Source organism: Microchirus variegatus (assembly GCF_963457635.1).
Source record: "Microchirus variegatus genome assembly, chromosome: 7".
In the NCBI taxonomy this organism is placed as follows: Eukaryota; Metazoa; Chordata; class Actinopteri; order Pleuronectiformes; family Soleidae; genus Microchirus; species Microchirus variegatus.
The window spans coordinates 1,634,531-1,654,121 of NC_139808.1; the positions used below are offsets into that span (position 1 = coordinate 1,634,531).

At 39.2% G+C, this 19,591-nt stretch overlaps 1 protein-coding gene across 1 annotated transcript in view; it reads left to right on the forward strand.

Moving 5' to 3' along the window:
- The window catches only part of LOC310929500 (SLIT-ROBO Rho GTPase-activating protein 3-like), a 43,362-nt gene extending 27,296 nt beyond the window's left edge, over positions 1-16,066 (forward strand). The window contains exons 12-21 of the mRNA XM_083892281.1: positions 1,660-1,720; positions 3,403-3,480; positions 3,757-3,891; positions 3,980-4,085; positions 4,770-4,997; positions 7,954-8,027; positions 8,117-8,297; positions 10,096-10,245; positions 10,338-10,650; positions 12,514-16,066. Coding sequence (XP_083748407.1) covers positions 1,660-1,720; positions 3,403-3,480; positions 3,757-3,891; positions 3,980-4,085; positions 4,770-4,997; positions 7,954-8,027; positions 8,117-8,297; positions 10,096-10,245; positions 10,338-10,650; positions 12,514-12,969 — 1,782 coding nt within the window. The 3' untranslated portion in view covers positions 12,970-16,066. The remainder of the gene's footprint in view (positions 1-1,659; positions 1,721-3,402; positions 3,481-3,756; positions 3,892-3,979; positions 4,086-4,769; positions 4,998-7,953; positions 8,028-8,116; positions 8,298-10,095; positions 10,246-10,337; positions 10,651-12,513) is intronic.
- The last annotated feature ends 3,525 nt before the right edge of the window (positions 16,067-19,591 follow it).

A 19,591-nucleotide genomic window follows, 5' to 3' on the forward strand; every position in this document is an offset into this window, starting at 1 on the left:
AAAAGCCCCTGCAAACTTGTAACAAAAAAAAAAAAAGATCACCACAGCCTCCAGACACTGAATTAATTTGACGTTTGACTATGCAAATTAAACACACGGCCACATCCGCTCTTAAAAAAAAAAAACTCAATCAGACCTGGGACAGGCAGACACTGTAATCTGGCGGCAGTGGAGATGAATATCATAATATTTAAAGGTGCCATATGTAAGAATGTGGCCAAAAACGGTTACTAAATTTGTTAATTAAACTGGCAACCCGTGGTTGCTCGGTAGCTGAGACTCTACTGACTGCAATGATTGGTAGACGGCGGTAGGTGGCGCCACATGCCAAAACATGATTTGCAGTCTGCAAAATATTTTAATTAATGCAAATATTTTGGCTGTACTGTTGTTAACACCTTATGTAGTAAAAATCTATCTGATCTAATAATCGAGGTAGAATAACGTTACGTAGAATAAGGTGCTAATATGTGCTTAATGATTACTGATAAAAGGCTAGTATGCGACTTATATATGTTAGTTAGCGCCTACTTAAAGGTGCCACATGTAAGAATGTGGCCAAAAACGGTTACTACACTCAAATTCACTGAAATACCGAGGTCTTTTAGGTTTTTCGTTTTTCTCCGCCAGATGTAACTGGCAACCCGTGGTTGCTCGGCAGCTGAGACTCTACTGACTGCAATGATTGGTAGGCGGCGGTAGGTGGCGCCACATGCCAAAACGTGATTTCAAAACATAAACATGATTTGCAGTCTGCAAAATATTCTAATTAATGCAAATATTTTGTCTGTACTGTTGTTGTTGGTGAGTTCAGTTTGTTATATGAACATTATTCCTGAGTCTCTGTGACATATTAGGAGGATTTTATGGCCAGATTTATTACGTAATGCACCTTTAAATATGGTTCTCAAACTATTGTGGTAGTGATTTTAATATAAATAAATCAGTGACAAGTGTTTGTGTGTGATTGACAAATGACACTATGACACCTCAGGGTGTACACAACAATTAATAGGACAACAATAATTGGCAGCAAATTTGATTTTGAAATATTTGGAAATGAGAGTTTTCATCCAAATAAAAATGCTTGATGCAGCCCCCTCCCTCCCTCCCCTCTTTATGAAGCACCCTCTCTCCCACACACTCCCCACTGAGTTCCCCCACAAGGCACTGATGCTTCCACTGTTCTCTCAAGCCAGGCCTCCTCTTTTTTTCTCCTTTTTCTCTGTCCCTCTCACTAACCTGTTGTTGTTGTTGTTGTTGTTGTTGTTGTTGTGGTTGTTGTTGTCGTTGTCGTTGCTTCTCCTCTTCCTCTGTCTGTCGTCTACCTGCACCTTACTGCTCTGTGCCCAGGGGGAGGAGGAATGTCCGTGCCAGGAGTCAGGTACTCTGTCTTATAGCTGGGGGCGGGGGTTCTTTTTCGTCACACTGTGGTTCCGTTGATGCTTATGCAAAAACATGTGTCTGTGCCCTCTGTTCTGCTGGGATTCCTCATGTGTGGAAAAATACATAGTTTTAACCTCATTCGTGGTGCAACATTTACACTTTTACACATTTGCTTTGTTTACCAAACACAACAAATTCAATCATTTATTCTGTTTACTCTAACGATACGCTGTTATTTGACTTAATTACATGAGACTCTCTCTGCTCCTACAGGATTCAGGGCAGCCTATACCAGTGGTGGTTGAGAGCTGCGTTCGATACATCAATCTGTATGGTAGGTTCATGTCATGCTTTGTGCGCACCTGAGTATTTTTAATTTAAAAAGTAATAAGTCATATGTATAATGCATTTTTGTTTTTATTCAACCTGTTGAGCCCTGACCATTATTTTCAGAGAAAAACACATACCCAAAGTAAATGAAGATATTAAAGTCCATATGCATGTTCTTGGTGTCTTAAAGCGGAACTAAACCGGAAGTTCCTATTATCGCTGTTTTTTTTGGTGTGTATCTGCGTCATTACCTTGTTTATGAAGCCCTGACGGTTCGAAACAAACAGTTCAGCCACTGCTGAGAACGTTGTGTTTTATTGTAATCTCGGGGCTCAACGAGATCTCTGAAAATCCCGTAATAGTTACGTAAGCAGCGGTTCTCCTGAACAACCGATCGTCCTGTTCCGGGCACTAGTCCGGGCACATCCTGTTGCGTACATTGATCCGCAGAAGAAGAATAACGTCCGTTGTGGAGGTGTTTCACGAGCGACAGTGTCTTCTGACTCTGGGTCTGATTCCGGTTTAAAGTCATAAAGGGACTGCGGCGGGGAGTCGTGAAGAAGCTATTTTTAAACACTGTTAAAACAATGTTTTGATAATGAGGAGCAGTGCATCCACTGTTCCAGAGGGGGGTGCTGCGCTTCTGAGAACTGATGTGCTGGATAGTACTGGCCAATCACAAGACTCTGTCTTCTGGGGGTGAAAGTTCACTCTGAAATCTCGCAGCAGAAAAACACTGTCAGAAAAGAGGATTTCTATCAGCTCGTTTACAGCAACTAGGAGGTTTTTGACCATAAAAACAAGTTAATATATGTAAATAGACCTCCATAACTGACATATATGTGCAACAGGACCACTCTATGTCACCTTTAATGACATCGAGGGACCTCGGAGAACGTAAAAACCAGTGATGGAAATATTGTGTCTCTTACGATGCCTGAGTAAAATAAAGGAGAAAAGTAAAATTTCTCTCCTTGCCTGTTTTAGTTTTGGGTTTTTCTTGACAGTGGATAACAACAATGTCTAACAATGATGCTCTTCAGCAACTCCTTGACTACAAATATACCACATCTGATGATAATTCACTAGTTTCTCCCCTTTCAGAAGGACTACAAAAATGGCTGACGGATTCTTGATTATATAAATGATTGTTTTCCATCTCGTCCAACATTCGAAAGTATCAGGGTCTTAACTTTGAACAACAGTTAAAAAAACAACACGTTTGTTTGGTTTTAGGGGGTTTAATAGTCTCTTTGAGAGGAAACTACTGTGTTTATGATGTGATATAAGTGAGATTTCATGGTATCCTATTCTTTCTATGATGATTTGTATTAAATGATGTCTGGTGTCTTGTTGGTATATGAGTGCTGGGCATTTAAATGTGAATAACAGAAGTACATTTGGGTCAGAAATACAATGACACATAACTCAATAACTTGAAAACTGAAAAAAAAAAAAAAAGTGTCAATAAAGTTTAAAAAATACCTTTTTTAACCAGTTAGTCGAGAAATCTTCATCGTGGTAAGCATTAGTTAGTCTCGTAACACTGCCTTGCCGTTGCTGACTGCTCTTGTCTGTGAGCTTTCATGCTCAATGATAAATGTGAGAATTAGAACGACATGAATGTAATAATGATGTGTTTCATAATGCGAGCGCAGCACTAATTACTCGTTCGCTTCTCCACAGGTCTCCAGCAGCAAGGTATATTTCGGGTTCCCGGCTCCCAGGTCGAAGTCAACGATATTAAAAATGCATTCGAGAGAGGTTAGTCCCTGTGTGTGTGTGTGTGTGTGTGTGTGTGTGTGTGTGTTCTTGGCCATTTTTCTCGATTGATTTCAAATTACATTTTTAACCACTTCAAAAAGCCACCGTCTCTCTCCCCCGCTGAGCTCCAAAGTGCAGCTAAAGAGCTTGAATGTCACATGTAATGGACTTGTGACCCGTTTTAGATGCATAATGCATTAGATTTCTATCTTGGACGGGGGAAAAATAAATAAACGATGTATTTTAATGAGAGGTTTTCTGTGTGTGCGTCTGTAGGAGAGGATCCACTGGTGGACGATCAGGCCGATCACGACATCAACTCAGTGGCCGGCGTTCTTAAGCTCTACTTCAGGGGCCTGGAGAACCCACTGTTCCCTAAAGAGCGATTCCTCGATCTCATATCAACTACCAGTGAGTCTCATTTCAGGATTATTACCTAAAGGCTTTTATTTAGTGTAGTTTTCTATTACTCTTTTTTTGGTTCTTTTCTCGTTTCTAGAGCTTGACCCCGGAGCAGAACGAGCTCATCACCTCCAGCAGATCGTTGTGACTCTTCAGCGGCCCGTGATCATCGTCATGAGATACCTGTTTGCTTTCCTAAACCAGTGAGTCCCTTCATAGCATAGCATAGCATAGCATAGCATAGCATAGCATAGCATAGCATAGCATAGCATAACAACTGATATAGCAATACTTAAAGGGGAAATATTATGCAAAATCAACTTTTTAATCATGTTAATACTTATATTTGGGACTCTGGAGGCCCTATGAGTCAGTAAAGTGTGAAAAAAAGATGGCTCAGTCATGTTTTTGTGGTCCGCCTCAGTCTAAGTACAGGAGATAAAAAAACACGCCATGTTGACTTCCACGCTCAGTGCAGACGAGGCCAATAGTATCCTGAAGAGCGGAAGTCCCCAAAGTGTTCTATTCTTGGCTGCACAGTGCAGCACAGAGTTCTACACAAACTTCCAGCCTCAGAGGATTTACGTGTCCAGTGGATACATTTTATATATGACGGCAATAACGATGGCTTTTCCAAACGCTAACTGCTGTTAGCTGACGTAGTTTCCTGTGTCTCATTTGCATATTTAAAGAGACAGGCACTCGAAAGCGAGCGTTCTGAACAGGGCTGTTTTGTTCAGGGTGATTGAACTGCTGTGGTGCGTCATCTTTAAGGTGTTTTGACCAAAGCATGTCACAGACATGTTCATGAGGACACCAGGGGAACTAGGCTAACTCGGAGAAATAGAGTATAACACGTCTACTTTAACCGTTTCTCGTCGCTCCAGTCTTTCCCAGTACAGCGACGAGAACATGATGGACCCCTACAACCTGGCCATCTGCTTCGGCCCCACGTTGATGCCCATACCGGACGAGCAGGACCCGGTGTCCTGTCAGGCGCACGTGAACGAGGTCATCAAGACCGTCATCATCCACCACGAGGTCATTTTCCCATCGCTGCGAGAACTAGACGGACCTGTGTATGAAAAGTGCATGGCCGGAGGAGAAGAGTACTGGTGAGTACTGGACAAGGTGTCCAACGTGTGCTGATGCGTAACGTGTGTATTGTAATGTATAGTGTGATCGCACATTATGTGTCGGTTTAGCGATCGATAAATAATTCTACATGCTTTTATCTCATCTCGCCGCGACTATTGTCTTTTTTTATTTGTTTTAATAAGAAAAAGCTTGACCGTCTGCAGATTGTCCAGAAATCGGCAGCTAGACTTTTAACTCACAGTAGCAGCAGAGCACATATCTACCCTATTTTAGCATCTCTTCACTGGTTACGTTTGCTTTGGAATAGAATCTTAGAGCCACTGTGACTACTTTTAGAGCTTTAAATGGTTCCGGCTCCTTCATACGTTGCTGATCTGCTGCCACCGTTACTCCCCAAGACGTGGTCTCAGGTCAGCAGATCAGAGGCTATTATTAGCGGTTCCCCAATCAAAGTGCAAATCTAGAGGAGACCGTTCATTCCTTCCAGGTAGTAGCACCTCGACTTTGGAATGCTTGACCACTCATGTATTCAAAAGCCTGGCTTTATAAACAAGCTTTTAGTTGAACGAGGGATTTAAATTACTGTCTGTGTTTATGTTTTGTGTGTTATGTCTAGTACGTTGGTTGTTTTTTATTAGTTTATTATATTTTTATTGTGAAGCACTAACTTAGTTTGTTTAAAAGACGTACTCATATAGTCTCTTTAAGTATCAGTCAGCTGGATGCTAAATCAAGTTTAAGTTTCTTATATGAAGTGTTTTGAGTCGTGTGTATTTACATTGCCCAGAAATATTTCCTATTTATATTATTGTTTGCATATTTATTGTGAATAGAGCTGCAACTAACGATTTTTTTCGCAATAGATTAATCGAGAAAACAATCGACAATCGCTTGGTTCATAAAATGTCACAAAATGTTGATCAATGTTTGCTAAACCTGGAAATGATGATGTTCTTGAATGTCCTGTTTTGTCCACATGATTTCTTTATGTGGAGCAAAGAAACAAAGAAAATATTTACATATATACATACATTTAAGAAGCTAAAACAATCGGAAATCTTGTTTTAATCATGAAAAAAACCTTCAAACGATTAATCCCTTATCAAAATAGTTGACGATTGATCTAGTAATCGATTAATTGAGTATTTGTCTCAGCTTTTTTTTAAATAATGGATCACAAATAGTCATTTCTGTTTACTTTGTGTTATGTCGCTATAAAGTACAAACACGTAGGGGAACGAACCGAAACAACAAGTGTCACGCTGTATCCTGATGACATGAAACTAGGTCTTTTGTCTTTATTGTTTTTGATTGAGAGGCCCCCCAATGACAGAAATGACATGTATATCTAAATTCCGTATTGAATTTAATTGAGAGGCTCGTACAGATGAATGTTAGACGAGGATCAAGATGCACAGACTGAAGCCAAAATAGTTTTTCAGCCGTCTGAATAAGAGCAATGCTGTTGTCGTCTCACAATGTCTCTTAATTGCCAAAATCCATCTCACTGGTAATGAGTTCCTTTACGGCGACACCGACTGATAAATAACTCCCCTCTCAGCTGTCGGTGTAACAAATCTGAGCATCGTTCTAATGGAGCGTTAAAAGTGAAACTTTCCTTTTCCATAATGACGGACATGTTTCCGTCGCAAAAAAAAAGAAAATTCAGCATTTAAGTTCAGCCGAGTACATTCCATACATTCACTTGGCAAACTCATATCATGACACTTTATTTAAGTGGCTTTTCTGTCGACATTTCACAACCTGCCTCCACTTGTGCACCTTCATCTTCTTTTACATGCTGTATGTGCTATAAATCAATGTCATGTTGAAGCCTGCTCTTCTCCTCTTCTGTGATATGATGGATGAATAATATAGATAGATCGATGGACAGATAGATATACACTATGGTTCGAAAGTTTGGGCTCACTTAGAAATGTCCTTATTTTTGAAGGAAAAGCTCGTTCTTTCAATGAATATAACATTAAATGAATCAGAAATACACTCTATACATTGTTAATGTGGTAAACGACTATTCTAGCTGCAAACGTCTGGTTTTTAAAGGTGCATTATGTAATAAATGTAAAGCAACTGGCCATAAAATCCTCCTAATATGTCACAGAGACTCAGGAATAATGTTCATATAACAAACTGAACTCACCAACAACAACAACAGTACAGACAAAACATTTGCATTAAAAAAATATTTTGTGGACCGCAAATTATGTTTGTTTTATGAAATCATGTTTTGGCATGTGGCGCCACCTACCGCCGTCTACCAATCATTGCAGTCAGTAGAGTCTCAGCTGCCGAGCAACCACGGGTTGCTAGTTACGTCAGAGCGACGATGGCGGAGAAAACGAAACCTAAAATACCTCAGTATTTTGAATTTGAGTGCAGTAACCGTTTTTGGCCACATTCTTACATATGGCGCCTTTAATGGAATATGTACATAGGTGTATAAAGGCCCATTTCCAGTGTTCTAAAGGTACATTGTGTTTGCTAATCGCGTCAGAAGGCTATTGGATGATTAGAAAACCCTTGTGCAATGATGTTAGCACAGCTGAAAACAGTTTTGCTGGTTCTTTGAAGAAAGGGCACAATTATTAGTTTGAATAAAAATAACCTGCCTTTTCTTTCTATTCATGTTGCAACTCTTGATGAATAAAAGTGTGACTTTTAATGGAAAACACAAAAAAAATTGTACAGGTGGGGCCAAACTTTTTAACAGTAGTGTACAATCACAAATAATTGGACGCCATTAAAATGAACTCAGCCAGTGATGCAAAACAAAGGTAGATGAATGTGCATTAAAGTGGTTAAATAATATATAACATGGTCTATAACTGCTGCTTTCCCTACCTTAGAATAGAAGGAATGAGACCCATGCCAAAATTAGAATAAATGATATAATGACTAAGGTGTTACAATACATTTAGTTTCTAACTGTTTATATTTAACTCACTCATTCAGTGAAAGCCCCCACAGCGAGCCCGGGGCTCTCGATGAAGTAGACAACGGTACCGGTCCTAACACGAGCGACGAAGGTGAGTCACCCAAAGGACTCTGTAAGCGATGCTGTATGTGCTGTACCCGCCCGGAGCTGACATTAGGGAAATAAATGTTTGTGTTGCAGAGGTGGAGCAGATCGAGGCCATAGCCAAGTTTGACTACGTGGGCCGGAGTCCTCGAGAGCTTTCCTTCAAGAAAGGAGCCTCTCTGTTGCTCTACCTGCGAGCCTCTCAGGACTGGTGGGAAGGCCGGCACAACGGCGTCGACGGGCTGATCCCACATCAGTACATCGTGGTGCAAGACATGTGAGTGCGGTGCATTTTTGTGTTATGATCTCATACAGACATTGATTATAGTAAAGTGTCGTGGTTTTGCTTCAGGGGAAAAAACAGAGCTCGTGTGGGCTTTGTTTTTACAAACTCTGCTCTATTGTACCTACATATATGGCTACTATATTCTTACTGTCCCCTGGTTTACTGTGTGAACTCAGTTTGATAAAACCTGGTTACCACAAAAGGATCAGTGTAAATAAAAGTGTATAAATCACCTTTTTCCTCAATGTTTTTTTGGTGTTTGTGTGTGTGTTTATTGTCTTGTTTTTATTTTTTTTATTGTCTGTGATTATTTTCACTGTGAGCTCCTCGAGATTTAAGGAACATTTCATTCTGAACTTTAATAAGTCGAATGGCGCTGAAGGTTGAATTGAATTGAACACTTCATTTACACTCTATTCTGGTGCTTTGGCCGTTTTGTCTTATTGGTTTTTGCAAAATTTAGAGCTAAATTGAGAGGAACTGTGAAACTGAAAAGTGATAACATCCTTAATGCCCTGATATACTCGCGCGTCAGGGTCCTGTAGTATCTCACTTCGCCATCGGGTGGCGGTACAAGTCTCCCAAAGAAGAAGAGAATGATTCGCCAGTTCAAGGCTTCGGAAAGACTATCTTCGATATGTTTTATCTGCTTGGTGAGCGGGGCTTAGTACTCCACCTGCTGGTGGTAGGAGTACTCCACCTACTCTTTGCGCACAAGTATACCAGGGCCTTTAGTGTGACTGTTAAAGCTGTAGTGTAGGGCTGTAAAGTCAAAGTCGACTGGTCGACTAATTGGTCGACACGCTCTGTCTCGACCAAAATTGTGATTGGTCGACTAATTTTTTATTTATTTATTTTTTTCTTATGGTGAATTAGGGGTGTTTTACAGCACCCGTGCTTCACAGGTAACAGCCGGTCATCAGAGAACACCCCCCTTGTTTTCCACTATTTTGGTTTAGTCCAGCCCAGTGAGTTGTTGTCGCTCCGTGGCTCATGAGGACAGTCAGACAGATTAGCGTTGTCATTAATTAGATGTGAATTTTGAGCTTTTTATGTTAGGCTACAGTCATTCCTCCTGTCAACATATCAGAATTATTAGCATATTTCAATGTTTTAGTCTATTAATCGTTTGGTTTTATAACTGCAGACGCACCCGCTCGTAACAGCAGCAGCGTCCCGCGGTCTATTTGTGTCTCAGCCGCGAAGCTGCGCTGCGCTCTTCAGTCTCGCTCTTCAGTCTCGCTCTGTATTCCTCAACAGTTATTATGCTGATATTACTAGTTATTTTCTGATATCACGGGCTATGATATTGCGCAGATGAACGTAATGCAAAACGATGTAAGGAGGCGTCAGACTCTGTTGAACTCCAGCCGCAGCTGCGGGTCTTTTCAAAATAAAGGAGCCGCACCCACAAAGTACCCCCCGTCGATTAGTCGATTTTTGGTCGAAATTTCAGGGCTTTAGTCGACCAAGAGTTTCTTTGGTTGATTACAACCCTACTGTAGTGTGTAACTCCTCAATAGGGACGTAGCGGACGGACATAGTGGAAGCATAACCTCTTCAAACAGCTTCATAAAGTCAGACACTACCATACTTAAGGTTAAGGAATGATCCTTGATTCTCTGAAACAAATGGGGCGTAATTTTGCTGACTAAAGTTACACACTGTAGCTTTAACGAGTATTATTTTGCTCCAAGAGATCGAACACTAGGTAAGTTCAGTCTGAAAACAGAGGCGGTTTAATTGACGTTACTGCTCTGCTGTCTGTCTCTCTGTCTGTCTGCGTCAGGGACGATGCGTTTTCAGACGGTCTTCAGCGGCCTGACGGCGAGGCCAGCAGCGGCTCACACCGAGACCACACAGACAGACCCTTGACTCGAGAACGCCCGGCTACGTGCGAGCACACGCCTGAGCACCGCTTCAGAGCAGCCATGGGAAGGTAAAAAAAAAAAAAAAAAACGCGACAACACAGAGTTAAGGAATCCATCCACCACGGTACAGATTATGACTCCCGTGTTATCACTTTGTCAGAGTGAGAGTGCGATCAGATGGAGGAGCAGTTCCGCACCACAGGAACAGCGACACTCACAGCCCCCCCAGAGCCGCGGACCAGCCCCCCAGGGTTATGCCGCGGCCCTGCAGCCCACACAAAATGGCCGTTACCAGGGGCGCGGCGGACAGCCCCGAGAAACGGCGTCTCGCCACGTTTGGCAGCGCGGGCTGCATCAACCACCCGGACAGGAAGGCCTTCATGGACAGCCATTCCCAGCGGTCGTCGCCCAGCTCCACTCGACACGGCAGTTTGGGTGACCACAAAACTCTGGAGGCTGAAGCTCTCGCTGAGGTCAGAATAAATATATCGTATTTTACGATATATTTACGATCAATGTTTTTTTTTTTTATGTCAAAACAAAACGAAACAAACCGCCCACGATCAGGAATGAATGCATTATTTCTATTGTTTTTTTTTCTTTACCAGAATTATTTATGATTGACGGTGTGTGTGTTTATTGTCTGTGATTATTTTCACTGTGAGCTCCTCGAGATTTAAGGAACATTTCATTCTGAACTTTAATAAGTCGAATGGCGTTGAATGTTGAATTGAATTGAACACTTCATTTAAACTCTATTCTGGTGCTTTGGCCGTTTTGTCTTATTGGTTTTTGCAAAATTTAGAGCTGAATTGAGAGGAACTGTGAAACTGAAAAGTTTGAAAAAGACCACAAAACTCTGGAGGCTGAAGCTCTCGCTGAGGTCAGAATAAATATATCGTATTTTACGATGGATTAATACGCAAAACCACAAATTAACCCCAACTAAAATCTTATGTTGTGTTTTTCGTATATTGCCCTACTGGTCATATTTAATATTTTTTTTGATATTGAATACTAAACAATTATTTTTGTACTTATTTTCTCGATTCATTGATAAATTGTTTGGTCCATAAAATGTCAGAAAACGTTGATCAGGAAATGACGATGTTCCCAAAATGATTCAGTTTTAATGATTTCTTTATGTGGCGCAAATAAACAAAAAAAAAGGAAAATCACATTTAAGAAAGCTAAAACAATCAGATATCTTGTTCTAATCATGAAAAAAAGCTTCAAACCGAATTATCGATTATCAAAATAGAGAAATTAAATGATAATATACAGCAGAGGTCAAAGGGTCAACCCCCCCCCCCCCCCAAATCACCTGGGACTTGTGGGTTTTAGTCATAGACTGTGTATAAAAATAGAAGTCGTCTCTTGCTGCCAAACAAACTCCAGTTGTGAAGCCTCAAGATTTGTGAGCGACGCCGTACAGTAACAGTCTTTGAAACTGGATACTTGCTGTCAATCACACGCCAACGTCCTTTTATCATCTATTTTTCTCTAAATGGTAGTATAACGTACAACATTAATATAACAAGATATTGAAGAGGACCTGAAAATTGCGATTGAGATCATACACTCCTCGGGAAAATCAAGTGAGCAATAGAATCAATTTTTTTCTATAGACTTCCATTCAAAGAGAGTTCAAGAGTTTGCAACGATTGGAGTCGCTCCTTGGTGGCAGAATGCTGCTTTGTCCTACTCCCCCTGAAGTCTACGTCTAGCGTATTTATTTTATGTTTTTATTGTTTGTTCTTAGTTCTACTAGGTCTATCGCACGCTTGTTTGTTTCATTTATTGTAGTGCCGGGCACGACTGACCGGGAAAAGACGCGCTTGACGCCATGTTTACGTGCCGCGGCACCGGAGTCCAGGCACGGTTTACAAGTTAGCTCCGTTAGCTGCATTAGCACCGTTAGCGCGCCTACAGTCAAACTGGAGCGCAAACATGACGTCGCGCGCGTTCACGTGCCATGATACCAGAGTCCAGGCACCGTTTACCAGTTAGCTCTGTTAGCTCTGTTAGCTGCGTTAGCTCCGATAGCTGCATTAGCTCCTTTAGCGCCGTTAGCGCGCCTGCAGTCGAACTGGAGCGGTCTGAAAAGGGCAGCGCTGTAAATAACCAGCGTACCTGTGCACATAACATGCCCAGCACTAATTTATTTATCTCTGATGTCCAGCACTTTGTTTCAGCTGTTTTTAAAGTGCTTTATAAATAAAGTTAGATTAGATTGGCTTGCATTATATCCCTTCTATGGTTTTAAATAGTTCATGTGTGATCGTTTTAGATCAGTTTAAATGTGACTCCCTCCCTCTGCTTTTTCCCTTTCTCAGGACATAGAGAAAACCATGAATACAGCTCTCCACGAACTGCTGGAGTTGGAGCGACAGAACGTGGCCAAACACGCCCCCGACGTGGTTCTGGACACGCTGGAGCCGCTCAAGCACCCGGGCGGTGGAGCCCAGGAGCCGCCCTGCAGTCCCCTCCACACCATGGTGATCCGGGACCCCGACGCCGCCCAGCGACGCAGCAGCAGCAGCTCCTCCTCCGAGACCATGACCACTTTCAAACCCGCCCTGTCGGCGCGCAGACCAAGCGCGCCGATGAGGCCGCCGCCCGTCAGACCGGTTCGACCCGCTCCGCAGGGACCGCCGCATCGCTCCAGCAGCTCCAGCTCCTCCGGCCTGGGCAGCCCGGGCATCACTCCCACCGAGAGGGTCTTCCCCAAAGCTCCGTCCCCGTCGCCGTCCACCTCCTCCTCGTCTTCGGACAAACAAGGTAACATGTAGCGAGGAGAACGCTGAATAATACGACGTGAGACTTTGACTTCATTCACACCTCACACTTCTGTTTGATAGCAAAACAAACACTGGCACCTGGTGTTTACGACGAATATTACCACTACTCTGTGTACAACAACAACAATATTACTGGTGACGGATTATGAGCCACTGGGCACAGACTGGAAATGGGTGTCCTCCACACACATGCACACAAACCACTCATGCACGAATCTACAGCGGTACAAAGAAATGAAATTGAGTGTTTTGGTTCTAATGTAAGAAATCTCACAGATTCTCCTTCTACCACGAGATAAAGGTGCTTTTTGTCAGGCAACACCTGGCTGATAACAAACAACAACAATAATAATAATAATAATAATAATGAGAATGAGAATAATAATAGGATTGAGGGGCCTTATTAGACATATCGCAAAACTTAACCTTTGTTAGTTGAAAGAGGGGATGGATAATGTAGCCTAAGGGGCCTATAAAGACCGTTCAAAAGTTTGGGCTCACCTATACAATTTTGTGTGTGTTTTCCATTAAAAGTCAGACTTTTATTCATCAAAAGAGTTGCAAAATGAATAGAAAATATAGTCGAGAGTTGACAAGATTAGAAATTATGATTTTTAGAACCAGCAAAACATCATTGCACAAGGGTTTTCTAATCATCCAATAGTCTTCTAACGCCATTAGCAACATTTGCAGCTAGAATAGTCGTTTACCGCATTAACAATGTATAGAGTGTATTTATGGTACATTTCATGTTATATTCATTGAAAAAAAAGAGATTTTCCTTCAAAAATAAGGACATTTTTTTAAGTGAGCCCAAACTTTTGAACGCTAGTGTAATAACTAACGTTATTTGGCTTCAGAACTGCGTTAAAAATATCAGCCCTTGAGCCTCGGGCCCCCGTCAGTAATCCATCCTTGCATGAGACTTATTTGCTAGATTAGCACCGTGCTGAATAGTCATGCTGGATTTAAAAAAAAAAAAAAAAAAAAAGACTAAAAGAAAGGAAAGGGATGTACTGGTGTGTTTATTTGAAATCTGTCAGTGGAACATCTCACTCAAACGTTATTAGGTTATGAAGCTGTTTGTGCCTGGTTTCCTGTTCCATTATGACGGTGAACACTTAAGGGAATATCTCCGTCCCACATCCTGCAGACGTCCACTCTTTCTTGCGCTGCGCGGTTTCGTGTAATAGTCTGTTACACGAGAGAGGATTTCTTGGACATCGTTTAAATTAACAGGGAGGAGTTTACCTCAGAGAGCCCCCCCCCCATCCACCCGCACCACAGTGTCATTCCACCATGGCTGAGTAGTTATTAATTAAATGCAGTTCTCCTAATGGCCACTAGATGCAGTGCCATAATATACTGTACATTTCATGTGAAAGGCTTCGTCTCACCATGTGTTGGTGTCAGATTTCTGTTCATTGTTCATGGCTTGTGTTTTTTTTTCTAGAGCTGCACAACTAACGATTACTTTCATAATCGATTAATCTGTAGATTATTTTTAACGATTAAACAGTTTTAATGATTTATTTGTTACGTGAAGCAAAGAAACGAAAAAGATATTCACATTTAAGAAGCTAAAACAATCAGAAATCTTGTTTTAATCATGAAAAAAGCTTCAAACTGAATTGGGACCAATTTTGCACCACTGAATCAGGTTTTTATGCTAATTTGATTAAGAAAAATCCGATCTTCTGACTAAATTGATCACATTTTTATGACATTATACCACATGTAATACCAAAATAAGCATGGCAAGCACTCGTTATGAAACTTGTGACTAGATTCCTGTTGGGAACACTGGTTTATTCACCGCAGATGTAGCAGAATACGTCAGGATCTTCTAGTCGAAGCCATTTCATTCACTTTTAATGTATATAAAAAACAATTAGTCATAAGTTGGCTCATGCAAAATCTTCAGAATTTATTTATTGCAAGAAATATAAAAGAATGTTGCATCAGATGATGTGAAAATACCCGTACATGTAAACAAATATGTAGCTTAGTTCATAAAGTTGGCCTGATTGAGCAAAACCAATGTGATTTTTTCTATTCAGAACACTAAAAAAAAACGTAAACAATAAATTTGGTGTTGACCAGTGTTATCGATTATCAAAATAGTCGACGGTTTCAGCTCTAGATTTTTCTACAAACAAGCATCAGATTGATAGAAGTCTATATTTTTCACACACACAACAACAAAAAAATACTTTTTGAGGAATTTTACATAAGAAAGTAAGAAGTTCAGCAAAAGATTAAACAAAAAAAAAACGTCATTGCTGCTTTGGTCAGTTTGTATCCGATAATCTTGTTTGCACTAGGTTAGCTGGTGGTAGTTACATACAGTACATACGTAGGACCTATTCAGTAAATACAGTATTTAATGACTATCAATGCTGGCAGCCAATCCCATAACATCTGTGATAACAGGAGACGAGGATATGAAATGTGTCTCAGCCAAAGCCACAGTTTCCTCCTCTCGATAATCTCAGAATATGTCGGTGAACCGGATTAGTGGCATTGAAACGCTCTAGACTAGTTTTATATCTAATACGTGGGAATAAATATTAAAAATCTACATTCTATAGTCACTCCTCTCCTCCGTTAACCTCGACAAATGAGCGAAAAAGCTTCCCCGGATGCACTTCCAGACACGACAGGAAGAGTGCGCTGCATCTCTGGCTTTCTGTGTTTCCACGGTGATGAAATTGTGCTAGAAACAACAACAACAACATCGTAATTAGCACGTACCGATGAATTAAAGCTTACATGTTAATTATTGTCTAGATTGCACATGGTCAGTTCAGGGCTGTGTGGTTGTAAAAAGTAAAAAAAAAAAAAATAATAATAATGATCATTTTGTTTTACTGTTGGATGTTTTTGTTGTTTTGTTTCATGGGGATAATTAATAAATATATCTTTAAACGTGTAACGGGAACATTTGAATGAATATAAGAACTGCTAAAGGGTAACTTGTATAAATAACATTGTATGATACAAAGAAGAATAGGATATATTATCATCGATAGTGTGTAGATTTTTTTTGTAATTCCTATCCTTGCACAAACATTAACAAAAACAATAAATAAATGAAGCCTCGCACAAAGGTCTCTTTTTGTTTTTTTTTGTTGCTATATATATATATATATATATATATATATATATATATATATATATATATATATATATATATATATATATATATATATATATATATATATATATATATATATGTATGTATATATATATATATATATATATATATATATATATATATATATGTATGTATATATATATATATATATATATATATATATGTATGTATATATATATATATATATATATATATATATATGTATGTATATATGTGTATATGTATCTATATATGTGTATATGTATGTATGTATGTGTGTATATGTATGTATGTATGTGTGTATATGTATGTATGTATGTGTATATATGTATGTATATATGTATATATATATATATGTGTATATGTATGTATATATATATATGTGTATATGTATGTATATATATATATGTGTATATGTATGTTTATATATATATGTGTATATGTATGTATATATATATATATGTGTATATGTATGTATATATATATATGTGTATATGTATGTATATATATATATACGTATATGTATGTATATATATATCCTTCACATATGAACTCTCTTGCTCTCAAGATCCAAATGTGTGTTAAACATGTAATCTCAATCATATTTATTATAACTCTGTCTGTCCAATTAATTATAAAATACATTATTTATTAACCATACGACAGAATCTAACCTCCTTGGTACTGAATTGTGCTACCGAGTGTTGATGAAGGAACATTTAGTCCTATATTGTCTTACTGCGACCAGTTAAAGAGCATTTTGATTTCATTCGATTCCATTTCCTTTATCATTTTAACACCTGCTCAGTGTGCAAAGATGAAACAGAGTGGTTTGATGGTGCCACCTACTGGCCATCATGCAATTTTGTCACATTCTATGAGAAATCACTAATCTGTAGAAACAAACTAAAGCAGGGGTTCTCAAAGTTTTGGTACCCGAGGGCCAATTTAGGAACCTAACATTAGACTTAGGGCCGCCAAAGGTAAAAAAAAAGAAAAAAAACTGAAAGAAATCCCATTTGTAATAAGTATGACGTCCAACATTTGACAAAACCGACATACTATATTCTGCGTTGTCCACAATGTGAACATTTTTTGGGAAATACATTTTTGGTCCAAAATTTGACAAAAATGTCATACTATACTATGTCGTACTGAATTTTTACAATTTTGGGCTAAAAAGTTTTTGGTCCAAAATTTGACAAAAACGTACAATACTATGTCGTCCGAAATTTGACAATTAAAAAAAAAATAAAAAAGTTGGTCCAAAATTTGACAAAAATGACATACTATACTATGTCGTCCAAAATGTGACATTTTTTTTTTTCTAAAATATTTAAATGCCAAAATTTGACAAAAACGTCATACTATACTGTGTTACTGTGTCATCAAAAATTTTCTGACATATGACAATTTTACACTTTCGGAAGAAAATTGATTTTACTATCAAAGGTATCATGTTCATCTCCGAAGTTCCGCCGTAAGGAAAGAATTAAGAAAGTAATAAGAAGTTTAAAGTAAAATATGACAAATATTCGACAAATATTATAAGATGCCTTCCAGTTTCACTTAAAACTACACCCTATAATATGACTATGCAAAGGTGTGAAGGCGAAAATCCCTTTAATCCGCTCTCTCCCGTTTAGATAAGGGCTGAATCAGGACATGTGTTCTGTGATGTTAGTGTTAATGTGTTCACAGATCTGATTCATGTGCTGTGTCACTGATGTCAGCGGTGGGAGTTTTAAATTAGTTTTAAACCATAAACTGTACCTTTTTTTTTTTTAAACTGTACTGTGTAAAAATGTAAATAGCTGAATGATCTATTGAAATATCTGTCTGAAGTATAGTTCATTATTTTTAAGATATACAGTATGTGTCTGGCAATCTATGGAATATTTCAGAATGTGTCAAAAACTGAATGTATTGAATTGTGCTGCGGTTGTAATAACAACTCAGATGAAGGATTGGGAGGACATGCCGACGTAAAATGCATCAGTGAAGATTAGCCGGATTATGGATTAATATGTAGTGTCCGTGTTCTGACAAGTAATCTCATTATTTCGACTTTTAAAGATGTTTTATTTCCCCCACGAGCAGCAGCTTGTCGCTGGATTAAACTCTGTCGGCTCTGACATAATAAGGGTTTTACACAGTAAATAAATGAATGGATTCACATTTTAGAGAATGTAAATGAAGATTTTCAGTTACCGTGTGCGTCCTGTAGGTGGAGACATTGTCAGGCCTGAACGTCAGGAAGTAGATGTTCTATCAAAGGAAGGCAAAAGGCTTGAAAGATGATAGAGGGCATTCAGTTGTAAGTAAATGTGTTTTTTTTAAGAGTTTAAAATATCAAAAACAACAAAGTATTTACAAAATAAAAGATGCAACTCAGCCTAAAAGTTAAGTTTACGTGACAATGTTTTCCTGTCATAGCTGCTTTAACTGCTCATATACTAGCTGTTTCTTTGGTTCTTTGCTAAAGATGAAACTATTTTAAGTAAGAATACAGAAGTATTGAAAATATGAGGCTAACTTCGTCCACCTTTTGTTTTTAATGACGTAAACAAAATCCTCCGACGGCCCAAAAACATCATCAAGCTCCTTGTTCTCAATTCCCCCCTGATGAGGGTAATTCTGCTCGACTCTTTCATGTCTTCCATGGCCAGCAATCAGAGTCAGGTTAAATTCATTTTGCCTGTGTTTATTGAGATTAAAGTGGGACACAATCAGATTATGAAGCTGTAGCTGGAGGCCCCAACAGATGGCGTGAGGGAGCGGACCACACGTGGACTCACACCTAGCTTTTCCTATGGTGGCTCTTCTTTTTTTTTTTATTCTCGGTTCAAAGAGTTTCCTTTTCATTCATGCTTTAATGTGATTAGTGTTTGGCCACCAGGCGACGTCCGTCCGTCCGTCTGTCCCTAAATGTTTGGATACGTTTATGAATGAATCAAGAATATGCCGTAGATTTATTTATTCACATGGAACAAATAAGTTTTGTGTAAAGAGCTCTATTTCTGTCCTAAATTCAACAGCTACTGTGTCTCGAGCTACTTTCTGTGTCTGTTATTTGCGGTGTTTACCAAAGCTTTGCTGCAGGAAACATGACTGAAGGTTACATTCAGTTCACTTCCCTATCGCTCTAAGATAAACAGCTGTAAGAAATCATGAATATGGATCTGGGTTTGTATCGAAAACCAAAATCTACATCCCTGAACGTTTCCATCTACTCTGTCTTTTGCTTCTTGAGTTGTAGTTTGCACATTATTATGGTCTGTATTCCTTTGCACACCGTGGTCCTCGCAAATGGATAATTTGCTCAATTTCAAAAATTCATTTAAATTATTCCTTATAAGTATTGCAAATATTTTCAACAGATCCTTGTTCAGGGTGATGTCAACTATTATTATAGAACATTTCAAGTCATTCTGAGATACTTTTTGTTATTTTGAAGAAAGTCAGCTCACTGTCAAA